The 14,405-nt window shown below is 49.8% G+C and overlaps 1 protein-coding gene across 1 annotated transcript in view; it reads right to left on the bottom strand.

Annotated features, from left to right (window-relative positions):
- Positions 1–3,060: 3,060 nt before the first annotated feature.
- LOC8024949 (homer protein homolog 1) overlaps positions 3,061–14,405 on the bottom strand; it is a 47,395-nt gene continuing 36,050 nt past the window's right edge. The window contains exons 3-8 of the mRNA XM_029980510.4: positions 13,952–14,083; positions 9,114–9,439; positions 6,429–6,585; positions 4,870–4,989; positions 4,059–4,133; positions 3,061–3,993 (exon numbers count right to left, since the gene is read on the bottom strand). Of these exons, the coding sequence (XP_029836370.1) occupies positions 3,808–3,993; positions 4,059–4,133; positions 4,870–4,989; positions 6,429–6,585; positions 9,114–9,439; positions 13,952–14,083 (996 nt within the window). The 3' untranslated portion in view covers positions 3,061–3,807. The remainder of the gene's footprint in view (positions 3,994–4,058; positions 4,134–4,869; positions 4,990–6,428; positions 6,586–9,113; positions 9,440–13,951; positions 14,084–14,405) is intronic.

The raw sequence follows: 14,405 nt of genomic DNA, 5'->3' as shown, positions 1-14,405 counted from the left end.
CAAATGTAGCGCTAAAGACTTGAACCAGATACCAAAGTTTCAGCACTAGCCGTTCTTATTCAAAAGTTACGATTTTCTGAAATTTTCAATGGGAAAATGGCGGCCGACCGTGCTCTCGAATGCATGAAGCTCTATATGGCACCAGTTACCGAAAACGGGCGAATATGGGCCCCATTTTTCCATTGAAAGTTTCAGAAAATAACCTATCACTTTTTAATAAGATAAGCGTTAGTGCTCAAACTTTGCCATCTGGTTAGGACCCCTAGCGCTACATTTGGGCGGAGAATAAGCGTTCGGCGATGCGTAATTTATTTTTGCTGTCAAAAGAACCTTGTAAATTTTTGGGGGCCATCTTATATTAATGATATTGCCACGCGCGGAGCCGGCCAAGTAGGCAACGCGCTCGTGGCCTAAAGGTTATCGCGCTTGCCTTGCACGGAAAAAGCCAAGGTTCGATGCCTGGCCACGGGTACCTATCTTTCTTGACTCTGTAATGTGATGATCTGGTAAATTCGAGAACCGTGTTGCTGATTCGAGGTTAGAATGTTATGCGCGTCGAACCTTTACCCCGATTCTTCCACAAGCCCACGCGTGAACAAAAGGGGCTCCGCGTGGCGAGCCGCAGTCAGCCTCACCCCAGCGTTCGATCCTGCTGTTACGCCGACTTCGACGACCGCGACGCTCTGTTGTCATTCTGTTTCCTTTCTGGTTTTTTGCAGAAGTTTGCCCCATTAAATGTTTCAGTGTCCTCAGTTATTCCTTGTTTCGTCACCTCATCATTCGTGACATTTTGGTGCAGGTGCGGGGTAACGCATGTCCATGCAGCGCACCCCTCCGAGGACCCGCATGCAAGTCCGAACCCAAGCCCCCGAGGACATAACGAAGGCCAGACCGAGACCTGATCAAGTCGCCGAAACCAAGGCCTACCCACGGAATTTGAACCCTTGCCACTCAAGACCAAGCAGTCAACAAGGCCGACGATGAACAACCAGTCATCGCAGACCCCGGCCGTTGCCGCCGTCGTATACCTTCCCGTCGCACCCCGGTCTCCGACGCCTTTCCACGGGGAGGTCCACGAGGACACTGAAGACTAGCTGCAACACTATGAATGTGTGGCCCGCCATAACAGGTGGACAGCTGACCAGTGCTTGCAGAACATTTACTTCTCGCTGGAAGGGACTGCAAGGTACTGGCTGGAGAACCACGAGACTTCTTTAACTTCGTGGGAGGTGTGTAAGCTAGAACTGAAGAAGCCGTTTACCAGCTAACACCGACGCGGGAGGGCCGAAGACATCCTTCGAACAAGGACCCAAGGCCCAAATGAGAGCATCACCAGTTTTGTCGAGGATGCTCTTTGCCTGAGTGCCCGCGCCGACCCTCAGGCTACCAAGGAGAGGAAGCCGCGCCCCCTGAAGAGGGTGTGAAGAGCGAGATATTCGGAGGTCTTATCCGCAATCCCCTAACGACAGTCGACAAATTCGTCACGGAGGCGGCCAATATGGAACGGGCCCTACTAGCACGCGCCAGACACTACCAGCGACACCCTGGCGTCGTCCGGATCCGACCTTGGTACCGACTTCATCGGCATCCGTGACATAATCCCTGAAGTCGCCCGGGACGAGGTGTTGCCGTTCGTCACATTTGCCTACAACACGGCGTGCAGGAGACCACACCGGGGTTACACCCTTTCAGCTGGTTCATGGTCGCAAAGTAACGACAATGCTGGACGCGATGTTACCCCACGAAACGGCTGTCAACGGGAGTGACAAAGCCCAGGTGGTTACCCAACGGGCAGAAGTCTGTCAGCTCGCCAGACTCCGGCGGCCGGTGTCGACAACGTGTCGACACTGGCCACTAGAACCTTCGTCGCCGGGACGTCCACTTCCAGCCCGAAGACAGGGTGTGGGTCTGGACACTGATTCGCCGCCGCGGTCTCAGCGAGAAACTCCTGAACGGTATTTCGGGCCTTCAAGGTACTTGGAGGACTTTGAGATCTGAACTACGAGGTGATGCCCGACGGAACAAGGACGCCGCCCACCACGACCTGAAGTCGTCCACGTCGTGCGCCTGAAGCCGTACTTCACTCGATGGGACTGTGAACGTTACGTGTTCCAAACGACTCTTTAGTTTGCCATTCTTTTTATTTGCTTTGTTTTACGTTGCATCGGGGCGATGCACTTCTTAAAGGGGGCAGTAATGCCGCGCGTGCAGCTGGCCAAGCAAACGGCACGCTCGTAGGATAACGGTTATCGCGCTTGCCTTCCTGGCCGCGGGTACATATTTTTGTTGACTACGTAATGTGATGTTCTGGTAAATTCGAGAATCGTGTTGCTGATTTGAGGTTAGAATGTGCTACGCGCCGATTGTTCGAAAAGCCCACGCGTGTACAAAAGGTGCTCCGCGTGGCAAGCCTCAGTCAGCTTCGCCCCGACGCTCGATCCTGCTGCTTCGCCGACATCGACGCTAACGTTATTCTATTTTATTTTGGGCACAAGTTCGCCCGTTTAAACGTTTCAGTTTCCTGTTATTCCTTGTTCGTTACCTCGTCATTCGTGACACTATATCAATTCAACTGAAACCAAAGAACCCATTGAGTGGCAGAACCCATTGCAAGCATTGTATAGCACACTGGCCAAGGTAAATCCTCAACATGCCTTTCCAGAATGCAGCAGCTACCGCTCTCAATTGCAGCACACTTTGTATGGACGTTTGCAATTTTTTTTTTCTAATGCTTTTGTCTTTGATGGAACGACTTGCTGTTCCTGGATGTTTTACATCACCATTGTGTCTTCATTTCTGACCAGTAAAGAGAACGAGGTAAGTTCCATTAGAGGACCGAGGGCACACTTTTACCATCCGAGGATCTTACAGTACGTTCAACTTCGCAAGCGCCAAAATATCCGTGTACCATGCCGTTGTAGCCAGGCAATTCTGTCAAGTTCAACTTAGCTGGGGTTTGTTCCAACTTGCTCACTCGCTCACATGGGATTGTTAGGGAGGCTATCTGAGGCGCACCTTCGCAACAATGAACGAAAATATTGACACACACGATGCAGAGAAACAAGTTTGGGACCTTCCCACAGAACACAATGACCCCGGGCACAGTCGAACATCCACAGGGACGCCGTGTCTGTAAAAGTTCCTCTTTATTTCCGGGGATGGGGATCGGGGGTCGCCCGTGGCGTCCAACCCCCGCCGCACCGTAACGCTAACAACCGGTGCCGTGGAGTCGCGGGGAACGCACGCGGGACCACCGGCGGGCTGCTACCGACTCGCACCTAAACCGCGTTTCGCGCGGGCCGCCGGCCGACATGACGGGCCCCGTCGTCTACCATGCACTAGAAAGCCCGGCGCCGCGCACACCGAGCGCCACTCAAAACGTAGAACCTCCGCGCGCGCGTCTTTCGCCGGTGGTGCGGTCCGAATCGGGGAATGGCAAGGGGATATGTTGGCACGAACGAGAAAGCGGGCAGACGCCGCGGACGAAGCTCGCAACTAGGAGACGGGAAGTGAGAAACACGCCGTCGGCGGCGCCCTTCGCGAGCGCAGCGGGTGTCCTCCTCGTGCGGTGGCCCGCGGTCCGAGGCCCCAAGGGAAGCGCCTCGCCAGCCAGCCAGCGGCTTTTGGGACCCAGCCCCGGCAGAGAGCGGCTCCCCCGGAGCCTCCCACCCCCGGACCGCACGCGCGCTGCCCACCCGAGTGCGAATAGAAAACGGGCGCGATAAGAGGGGCGCAATAAATAAGTCTGCTGCGGCGTGGGCGCGCAGTGGGGAGGAACGGCGGCAGGCTGCCGCGGAAGCACGCTCATCAGGAGTTGAGCAAGGAGGCCATTTCGTGCTGGAGGTCCCGGAGCTCGTGCAGTTTGAGCGAGAACCGCTGGTTCAGTTGCTCCCAGGCGCCCTGGCGGCCCCTCGAAGAGCTGCGCGAGGCCTCCAGCTGCTCTTGCAGCCGCGTCACCGTACCCTTGAGTCCGTCGTTCTCCGACAAGAGCGCCTGTCCGGCAAGACAGACGGTCAGCTACCGAGGCGAACCCCTGCTGCCCCGTAGGGGGGACCCACCTTGAGCCTGTCGTCCGCCTTGTGGACACCCGTTTGCGTCTGGTCCTCCAGCTTGCGCTTCAGCACCTCCAACTCCTGAAGGGAAACAGAAGCCATCGGCTTCGTCAACTCCATCTCTCGTCACCGGTCGTGCTTCAACTAAACGACACTGTTTCACCAGAAGTGCGAGAGAAGTCGATGCCGCAGGCATCGGCTTAAATAGACGTGGGCGGCCTTTCTACGCAACATTTCGTGTATTTTAAGAGGCGGAGAAGGAGGAATTTCTATGACCATCATGAATATATGCAGCACTGCAGTAAATGTAAAGTACATGTAAAGTTGGATATGTCGTGTCACTCTCCTTTGAAGCAAGCGGCTGCTCGCGACTCCTCTCGTCACTGCGGGGGCCTCTTCATTGCTCTTCTAAGTGCTCGAACGCCAACATTGTCACATTGAGGTTCCTCCGGGCACATGGCACTCCAAGACCCATCAGGCCGCACTCAAAGAACCGGAAGCTAATCTCAAATTACAGAGGCTACAAGCTTCTATACCAAATAACTTCTGCAAGCGATGAAGCAACCAAGAATCTAGGGGGCCTTTACGTTACATTATGGCACTTCAGGGGCGTGCAGGCAATGTGTGGTTCTGCGACAATCAATCATATTTGCGTTACTTTTTTTTTCATCCAGTGATATTTTGAGGTACAACTGTTGTGATATTTGGATTCGAGAGGCAGGAATATGCCAATTCACCATTAGTTAATTTTTTCTTTATTACCTCTTCTGTTGCACATGGGATATTGCCTTAGATACAAGGTCAGCTGGAGACGCACCTTGTCCTTCTGCTTTCCCTCACGGTCCAGGAGGTCGGAGCGGGTGCGCAGGCTGCCGATCTCCTTGCGCAACTCGGCAATGGCGTCCGGGTTCCCGTGGCTCGCCTCCAGCTCTATCATCTGCGCACGGGAAGACGAAAACGGTAGGTGGGGAAGTCCGACCAGTACCCTACTACAAGTAGGGAATGCTCGATGTAGAGGCCAAAGGTAAAAAGGGTCGAGTGACTAGGCGAGCAGACGTGCACTTGACCAGACACTATGTGTAGCAACGCTTGCGAATGTAATATTCACACGGCCTTAAAACAACAACCAAAACTGAAAAATACACAAAGAGAGAATCGGGTTTAGTGGTTGTCCCTTCCTATGTGCTTCACAGTTCCAGAGTTTTCTTTTCTTTTTTTCTAGGACAAACAGACCAGTTCGTTTGTGTTTTATGTATATATCGTAAAATCCCCATAAGGACGCCCTCCCCCAAGAGATCAATTATCCCATTTTTCTGGCTAAATATCTGTAACAAAAAAATTCCGAAAGATCGCCCACCCTCCGATTCCCGTCGGAAGTCACGCGATGTCCGACGGAAATCGCATCAAATCTGCGGTACCAGTGCGTCTGACAAGCGAGTTCGTAGCAGGTTCCCGCGTTTTTGTCCGCAATCTGCGCGTGCGATATTGGTTCCCGTAACACTCGAGTTGTTCCAGGGTGTATATTGCATCATGAAATGCGAACCTGCACCGTCCGCGGTCTGCGGGATCCGTTCTCGTGGCATGCGAGTTTGTAGTGGATTCCCGCGTCTTTGTCCGCGATCTGCGCGTGCGATATCGGTCCCCGTGACAAGCAAGTTTGTAGCGGGTTCCCGCGTGTTTATTGTACCGTGAAACATGAATCTGCTCTGTCCGCGATCTGCGGTATCCGTTTCCGTGAGATGCGAGTTCTCGAAGGGTTCCCACGGGTCCCTCACACCATGAAACGCGAATCTGATGCGTCCGCAAACTGCGTATATCCTTTCCCGTGACACAACAGTTTGTAGCGAAGTTTCGAGTGTTCATTGCATCGTGAAACGCGATTTTACCGTGTCCGCGATATCAGTTCCCGTGTCACGTGATTTGTAACTGGTGCCCAGGTGTTTATCACTTATTTGTGATAAAGTTTTCCTGTTGCATCCCCCCAAAAAAGCCAACCCCATGTTTTTCACCATATATCTCTTCATCTTGGGTGGGAGTTGTTACGAGATTTTACGGTAGTCATTTACATTTCACAACACGGTGACGTTATCATACAATGCAACTATGCCATGTGCACTAAAGGGCTTCAGTAGTAAGGATGTAGGGTTATGAAGCATATTCTTGTTGTATGTATGCTTCCAGCATTTGCTTTGTACATGCTACAATCTAAAGTACAGCACAGGCACAAATAGTATCCTGGTTCCAGTGAGAATAAATTTGATTATGGTCCAGCAATTGCAACATGCTTGCACTTGACATTCTCCCCTGAAAACAGGCGAGCCATGCATTCTGAAGAAGAGAGCCAAGGAACCCTGCACCAACAGGTAGGCTGCTCACTTTGCTCCGCATGGCAGCATTCTCCTCCTTGAGCGCCTGTAGCTGCCGTTTCCACTCTTCCACGTTCGAGGTGCTCTCCTGTAGTGCACATGTAAGCCGGGCATTGTTGTTCTTCAGCGTCTGCAACTCCACCTCCCACTTCTTGGCGTTCGCCGAGCTGCAAGCACAGCAAAAGCAACATTCTTGTTTAACATGACCTGTTGTTGGGCTAGTAAGTGCATGATGCTTGGGAAACTTGTAAACACACACAGGGACATACACAAAGAAGACATGAAAAAGTGCTTGTACATGTCCCCTTCTCCATATCCGCCTCTGTTTGCGCTTACAAGCTTCCTGAGCAAAGGCACTTGTGTCTCTGCTATATTACTTGATGACAAACAGATAACATGGAAGTAGAATGCAATGTTCATCTCCTTAGATGCCAGGCAGTGTTGGTGATGATAGCAGGCTCATGGCTAGAAATAGGTTTGCTTCAGTGAAAATGTTTCAAACTTCAAACACCATTTGATGGTGAGGACACGGGAGTCGTTTCTTTTCCGATGAAGTGCCTAGCCAACGTTCGATGGAAGAGTTAGTCAGCAAGCAGGCAGGTTAAAGTTACATATAATAAAAACCGAGGAAGAAAACACAAAAAAAGGAAGATGCACACATATTGTGTTTGGCCCCATGTTGTGCTTTCTTTAAACCAGGTTCTGATATGTGAAATATAGCAGGATGCGGCAATTTCACATCCAATGACACTCTATTGGTTGCCATTCCACATACTTTCTCAGCTAGGTTAGAGTTCAATTTACCCCTCTTTTAACTTTCGATTCACCGAGTGATCATGTTGAGGTACAGAAGAGCATACATACTGCAAGTGAAAACAATTGAGATTTTATCACCCCAACAAAGACGCATGTGGATAAAAGTACCCTACAGTTAGGTGCCTTTTCCCCAAAACAAACTGACAGAAAACAAAGCATTGAGGCAAAACCAATGACATAATAACCCTTTTAGTTTATTGTATCTCCTGTGCAGCTGCGCTAGACACATATAAAAAAAATTAACTTTTTTTTTAGCTTTCTCAAATATTTTTGTGCTTAGCCGCCGAGACATGGCCCGACCCACTTTTCTTTATGAATTTCAGGTGGCAGGGGGGTGGGCGATGACTTGGGATATTACGGTACCCCCCTTTTCGTTCTGTCACTCAACGAAACCTGTCACGTAACAGGACACTACAGCCACTGATCGTGACGTCGCGCCTTCTTTCGGTTTCCCTTCTTAACAACATCGAGCCGCTCTCAGAGGAGACACCTCGAGATGCCTTAAATGGCACGACGCAACCGACACGACGCCAACAGGTGGGACGGTGGGAGAGGAAGCAACGTGTAGACAACGAGGAGGGTGGAGGAAAGAGAGCCTTAAAGAGATGGTATTCCGATCCTTGCACTGCGACTCGTCTATCGAGCGAGTTGCAATACCTGAATTTCCAGAGGCGTTTTATATGCTTTATTTTTCAAATCAAGTGTTGAAAGTTTGCAGATATTTTCACGGGGAGGTTTTTGCACCTGCTACAGGGTTTTGGTATGAAACTAACAACCGCCATTTTAGGCTCGAGAGGCCCTTTGAAATGTGCTCTGGCGTTTTAATTACGGTACCCGATTTTCTTCGAAGTTGACCAAACAGATGTTGTTGAACCAGTAAGCCAAATGTTAGGCCAAAATAGTTTATTTGTGCAAAGTTATTGAATTTACAATGTTAGCACTCACCATTTTGTTTCTCAAACTGAAAGTATCTACTAGCAACAATAACAAGTGATGCCAGTGGTAGGCTGGGGTTTTACACCTTGGGCAGTAGATTTTGTTTCCAATTGATTACAAGAGGTTTGATGGTGTCAAGTGAATACTTTGAAAGCTCACTTCAGCACTCATGCAGCAGCAAGAAACAAATGTGCGACATACTCGTTTTCTAAACTGCCTGCTTGGCTTGCAAGCCTGCATGCCAGTGACATCCTGGCACTGAAAGCAGCGGGCACATTTGAATGTTGGTTTTGGCATTCAGTTGCCGATTTTACCATAAATATTCTGAATTTCGCGATACGAAGTAGCATGTTGAAAAAGGGAAAGGCCGGGGATTTAGAAAATATTGTAAGATTAGAACAGAATGGAAGAAAGGTAATTACAGTGAGAGCGCAGGCGAACTTGATGAATTACTCGAGACTGGGGCAAAAACTAAGAAACATCAAATGTGGAAGAGAAAGGAATAAGTGACAGCACGACAAAGTCTCAAACTCAGTTAAAAGTTTATTCAGTAAACCTCTTATTTACATGTTTATAAGAGAAGTTTACTGAATAAACTTTTCGCTTTTCTCTTTCTCTTCCACATTTGATGTTTCCAAGTTTTCGCACCAGTCTCGGATAATTCATGAAGATGAAAAAAGGGCGTCAATTTTTTTTGCCTTCAATATTTTTGTTTGATCCTTCTAAACCTAAACAGCTTGCAAGCACTGTACGTGCTCCCGCTAAAAAAAAAGAAAAGAAAAAAATACCTTGTGTATTGACCCTTTATTCCAACTATTTCTTTGGAAACAAAAGCCAATGACTAAAAACATCCATTAAAAAAAAAAAAAAAAAAACATTTGACCGTCAAAGGGTTAAATCTAGGCTCTCCGCTACAAGTCGGATGCATTGAAGTGCCCCCTACCTCTGTGCCAGGGCGAGTTTGAGCCTATCGTTTTCGTAGCGCAGCTGTGCCTCGGCCGTCGACTGGGGCAGCGATGCCTTGTCGCCAGCCCCTCGCGCCTGGTGCTTGGGACTGCTCGCCTGCAGGCCAGAAAGGCTCTGGCTGCGCTGGTGCGCCACCAGGGGCGCCCTCCCGTCGCCCTCGCCGGCCGCGTCGTCCGCGGCGTCGCACGCCGACGGTGGGCGCAGCGTGCCCATCGGCGACGGGCTCGCCGTGCCCGCGCTGCCGTTAGCCTTCTGCGCCGCCAGCCGAGTCGCCTCCTTCACCTCCTGGAACTTCTCGATGAACTGCACGGGAGTCCGCGCAGAGGGGGTCTCAAGGTCGGAGCCACGAGACGTAGGGGCCGGACCCGTACAGATCATTAGAGCTAGCATGCCAGTTCACCGGTGCTCGATGGCGCGAACCACAGTTGAATACATTATTTCTTTTTTTAACTTGAGGCGCCTATACTTTTTCTCCCTCGTTTACTCTCGTTTTCAGCCACCTGGAAAACGTGTTCGGTATGGGCGACTAAAAATAATAAAAAATTTCAACCCGAAAAAAAAAAAAAAAAAGTGAGACAAAACGAGAATGGGTGACGAATTTTATTTCCCCTCAAAAATACTCTCGAGAGGGAATAAAAACCTAGTCAGTAAAAACATACAAGTGTAACTATGGAAACGTGCTAAAATAAAGACGGTGGTGAAAGAAATGAAAATGAGAAACACTGAGAGGTAGGGAGGAGCTAAAAAAAACTACAATTGCAGATTTTTTTATTCTGTTCTGACTGCGCCAGAAAACTTGAAGATATTGAAGAAAAAAAGATAGTGTATTCGTACAATTATTCGACAACCAAAAGTTAAAGGAGTATTCTGCAACTACCTTGCACGTCGCCAGAGTCACGCGCGATTCTCGCAGGCACCAAGCAAAGCCCCGTAAAGCGTGCTTTGCCGCAATAACACCGCTCCTGCGGGGAAGCTCGTTCTACGTGCGCGCCTCCCCAGCCAGACGACGTCCGGTCGAACTCTAATGGCTGGTTCCGACATCTGCAACGAGCACGTCAGCTACGACTGCGTCCCGTCCGCTATGATCAAAGCGACGGGAGCAACCGCTCTTCCCCGCGCGTACGCACTTCTGCAACCACTGCAACAAGCGCAGGATGCCGTCAGGACGGCGGCCTCTTCTCCGCCGGCGCCAGCTGTTTCCGCGGATCCTCTAAAAAGGAGGGGACGCGCTGCCACTCACTGGCGTTACAGAAAATGGACACACAGTTTTCTATAGCCTAACAGCCTAAAGCTTTATTATTATTATTTCGATTTTTTTTCAGGATAGGCTAGCAGGCCAGAGTGGATGAAAAAAGAAAAGAAAAAGATGCAGTGCGCCGTCTTGGACGATCACGACTTTAACACACGACTTTACCGATAGTACAAATCTCGCCACACGCCTTTGCTACGATTGCAAAAGACGATGTAATCTTAGCAGTGATTAAGCAACGTAGAAATATGATGTCGTGATCACATAGGCATTGCGAGCTTTCAGGAATGCTAACACTAATCACTTTTCTCGGGTGATGAAAATGCGTCCAAATCCGCATCCTTCTTATATATGCCTTTAAATACAGTACGCACCAGTAATACCTTGAGCTTGAGCACATGCATGGAATGCGCAAAATGATAACTCCGGGCGATGTTAGAGTACACAAATGCTAAGAAAGCACCACTGTAGTCGATGTAAACGAACACAACGGCACGAGTGTTTCTGCTGTCTTGAGGGTGCCGCCGCAACATCGTCGCACGAGTAGATAGATCTTCCCTTCTATTCGCAACTCCAACGCCCCATAGGTGGCGGGGCGGTAGTTCCAAGATGGCGGAAGAGACGGGGATAGATTCTCCGGGATATCCCGTGCGCCTGCTCGCTGACGCTGTTCAGTGCGCTAAAAAAGGATTTATTTGTCTACAAATGCGAAGCGGTTAGGGAGGGATCATATAACACGTGACGGAGATCCCGATGCACGTTAGGAAAACGAGCATGCTGATATTTTAAAGTTGCAGAAACCTCAAATTGTGAAGCTTTCTGGTGAGCGAGCGCGTTTTATGCACCGGCCACGTTACTGTTTGTGACAGAATATTTCTGAGAGTGATGAAAATATGTTTGCGCTTTGCCTGGACATTAGTGCTCTAAAAAAGAGAGCCGCAAACGGTGACCGTCAAGCTCCGGAAGAGCAGAAATACACATTGGTGTCTTCACGCCACAGCCTCTCAAATCGCTGCTCACCGTCTCAGTTTTAGTGCATTGCAACACGTAATCAAAGTGCTCTATGGTTATTAACAAAAAGTTTATTACCGCACGCTACCATGCGGTGTAGCATTACAACCGCAAGCTCGCGCTGCGCCTTTGAAGCACAATTTTCAGTGCGCGCCAGAAGTGTTGCCGTGCTTATCACTATAAAAAAAAAAAAAGTTGTAGTCCTTACATTCCTTGTCACATATACGACACTCCAAAACTTCAGTTTGCCGTGCAGCCCACTGACGTCAAACTGACGGCCCCAACTTTTGCGAGAGGCTTGATGACGGCGCAATATAAGATATGAAACAGCTAAAGCACGCATCAAAGAGTACCAAAAAAATAAAAAAAAAGCCCCGAGGTTTCGCAGTAGGGCCAAAAAAAAACAAAAACGATTACTCTTTTTTAAGAGTCATTTCCATTTACTTATGCTATTTTATTGAGTCGCACAACTCGGCTATCAAGCCGCTCATGAAAGTTGGTAGCGCCGGTTGAACGCCAGTGCGCTGTACTATCGGGGAAAAATGAAATGCGAACAGAGGAGCGCGTGGCTCGCGGTACAGGATGCGCCGCCTGGAAGTGAGCCTAGGAGCGAGGGTGCGTGGCCTACTCCGACGTGTTCACGCCCCTCCCTCTGCGCTCCCCCAGCTTCGGCAGTGCGCCTGTCAGTGCGCTGAAAGCTATCACCGCTATCTTTGCTGGCTAAGCGCGTGCGGTGCAAAGCTCGCCGCACTCGCCGAGCAGGCAAAGATAGCGGTGACAGCTTTCAGCGCACTGACAGGCGCACTGCCGAAGCTGGGGGAGCGCAGAGGGAGGGGCGTGAACACGTCGAAGTAGGCCACGCACCCTCGCCCCTAGGCTCACTTCCAGGCGGCGCAGCCTGTACCGCGAGCCACGCGCTCCTCTGTTCGCATTTCATTTTTCCCCGATAGTACGTCCAACTGAAGTTTAGGGGTGTCGTACGCTATGCATAAACTGCCTCTTAACATAATCGTCGTGTTTAGGGGTTTTCTTAATTGTTTTATGAAAAAAATATTTTAATATACCGTACATTTGTTTGACCTTGTTACTTGCAACATTGCGGTCCCTCTGGCCAAAACTGCGCGTTTTAAGCTCTCGTCACAAATGGCTGGCTAACACAGACGCGCTTAAAATGCTTCGAGCATTTCTTTATTTGCTTTGTAATTACCTGAAAGCAAGTACGGGTATTCTGTCTTTTTAAAGTGCTTGGAATAAATGGTCATGTTCCTTGTAACGGCCTTAAAACGCGAACCCATTTTCGATTTGTATTGCTCGACATACCGTTGCGCGACGAGTTTGCCCCTACTTATGGCAAAGAATCGACTTTCCTTAGACCGTACTATAGAGTTCTTCATTATTAGCGGGACCGTTTTCCGTCACGTTGAGCACAGATTGAGCTGGCGGCCATGCACAAGATCAGAAATCCGCAGCGTATCCGATACACGAGAAGTCCCTAATGAAATTAGACCCTTATTTCGGTCCTTTGTGCAAGACTGTTGCAAGGCGGAGCACAGAAATTCCTTTTTTAACGCGCTCACTTTTCTCGTTAAAACGGCTTCACGCATCAGGGCCGACAGTCCCTGCCACCGTTTCCGCGCCGCCGTCGCCGCTGCCGTCCCCGCTCCTCTGGTTCTCTGTTCGTCCGCGGGAGGGCGAGCGGCGCGCTGGAGTTGCGATATTACTGGGTTATCATCGCGACACACGACGAGAATTCACAGTCAAGGAAAGCGGTCTACGCGGAACGACGAGCTTCCACCACGCCGACCACGTCGACGATCACCACCGACGCCATGTTTTTCAGCGACTGGCATCCAACGCGCGCAGCCGAGCTCTCCGCGACCCGTGATTGGTCTGTCGGATCGATTGCTCACGTTCAGCTCGGCTCAACGCCTTGCGTTGCGAACGAACACGAACGAAACGACCGTTTGGCGCTCCGTTAACATGGCAACTCGTCGTTCCAACCGGTTGCATTCGTTCGTAAGCGTAGTGGTCGCTCCGAACGCAAATTTGTGAACGGGCCTTTACAGCGTTGTCACACACAGTTGTGATGAGATAACACATAAAATACCTGTAGTAAAGAATAGCAATATCATAAACAATAACTTTATATACACCTATGATAAAAAAAAGATACGTTTTCTCGTAGCAAAGTGGGGAGTTGAGCTAGTTGGTAAGATGACATCATATTAAGACTAGCGCACATGAAGTGAGATAAGATATCATCTTCAAAACAGCGCTCTGTCTTCTCTTCCTTTCCTCGCTGCTTGTCTGCTGTTTTTAATATAACGTTTTCTCGTCTTAGACCTGCGACGTTGAAAGCTTAGGTGCACATATTGTGAGGTGGAATTGGTTTACGCTTACCTTTTCAAACGCTTCCCGCTAAATTTAGTGGGGAAAACACGCGTTACACTTGCGTTTCAATTAATAATGAAATCCTAATCCTAAACACATTCAGTGTAAAAAAGATTTTACACTGTAGGCTTCCTCCTATTATACACACTGGGTGGTGGTCCTACCTTGTTCAGGTCAGGTTCAGAGCCGAAACCCAGGCCGTAGACGGTGTTGGCGCGAATGTCGGACCACTGGCCAAACTTCTGGGAGGTCTTGGTGAACGTCATGTTGGGCGTGATGGTGGAGTTGATGACCGCCTGCGCAACAGAAGGCGCGCCATCGTCACATCCGCTGGGTGGCGCAAGTAGCCGCCCGACTTTCAGGGGAAAGCCGTGTTCATATATTCATCCACTAGACACCTCAAACCTCGCTGAGCGGGGTAAACACGGCGCAGAACTAGCGGAGTTAATTATACACGGCACTAGTTCGCCGACGCGCTTGGTGTGGACGGGCAACACAACGAGCGAGAGCGCCGCCAATTTCAGTCTTTAACCGGCATTTTTCGAGCTTTACAAACGTACGCTGAATTATTATCGCGTCATGCTGCGCTTTGCTAAAAGGTCCCGACATGCGTGCCGG

The sequence above is a fragment of the Ixodes scapularis genome, unplaced genomic scaffold, assembly GCF_016920785.2.
Source record: "Ixodes scapularis isolate PalLabHiFi unplaced genomic scaffold, ASM1692078v2 PGA_scaffold1__304_contigs__length_218370807, whole genome shotgun sequence".
Lineage (NCBI taxonomy): Eukaryota > Metazoa > Arthropoda > Arachnida > Ixodida > Ixodidae > Ixodes > Ixodes scapularis.
Note: the sequence above shows the minus strand (reverse complement) of the source record. Positions and strands in the feature narration are given on the sequence as shown.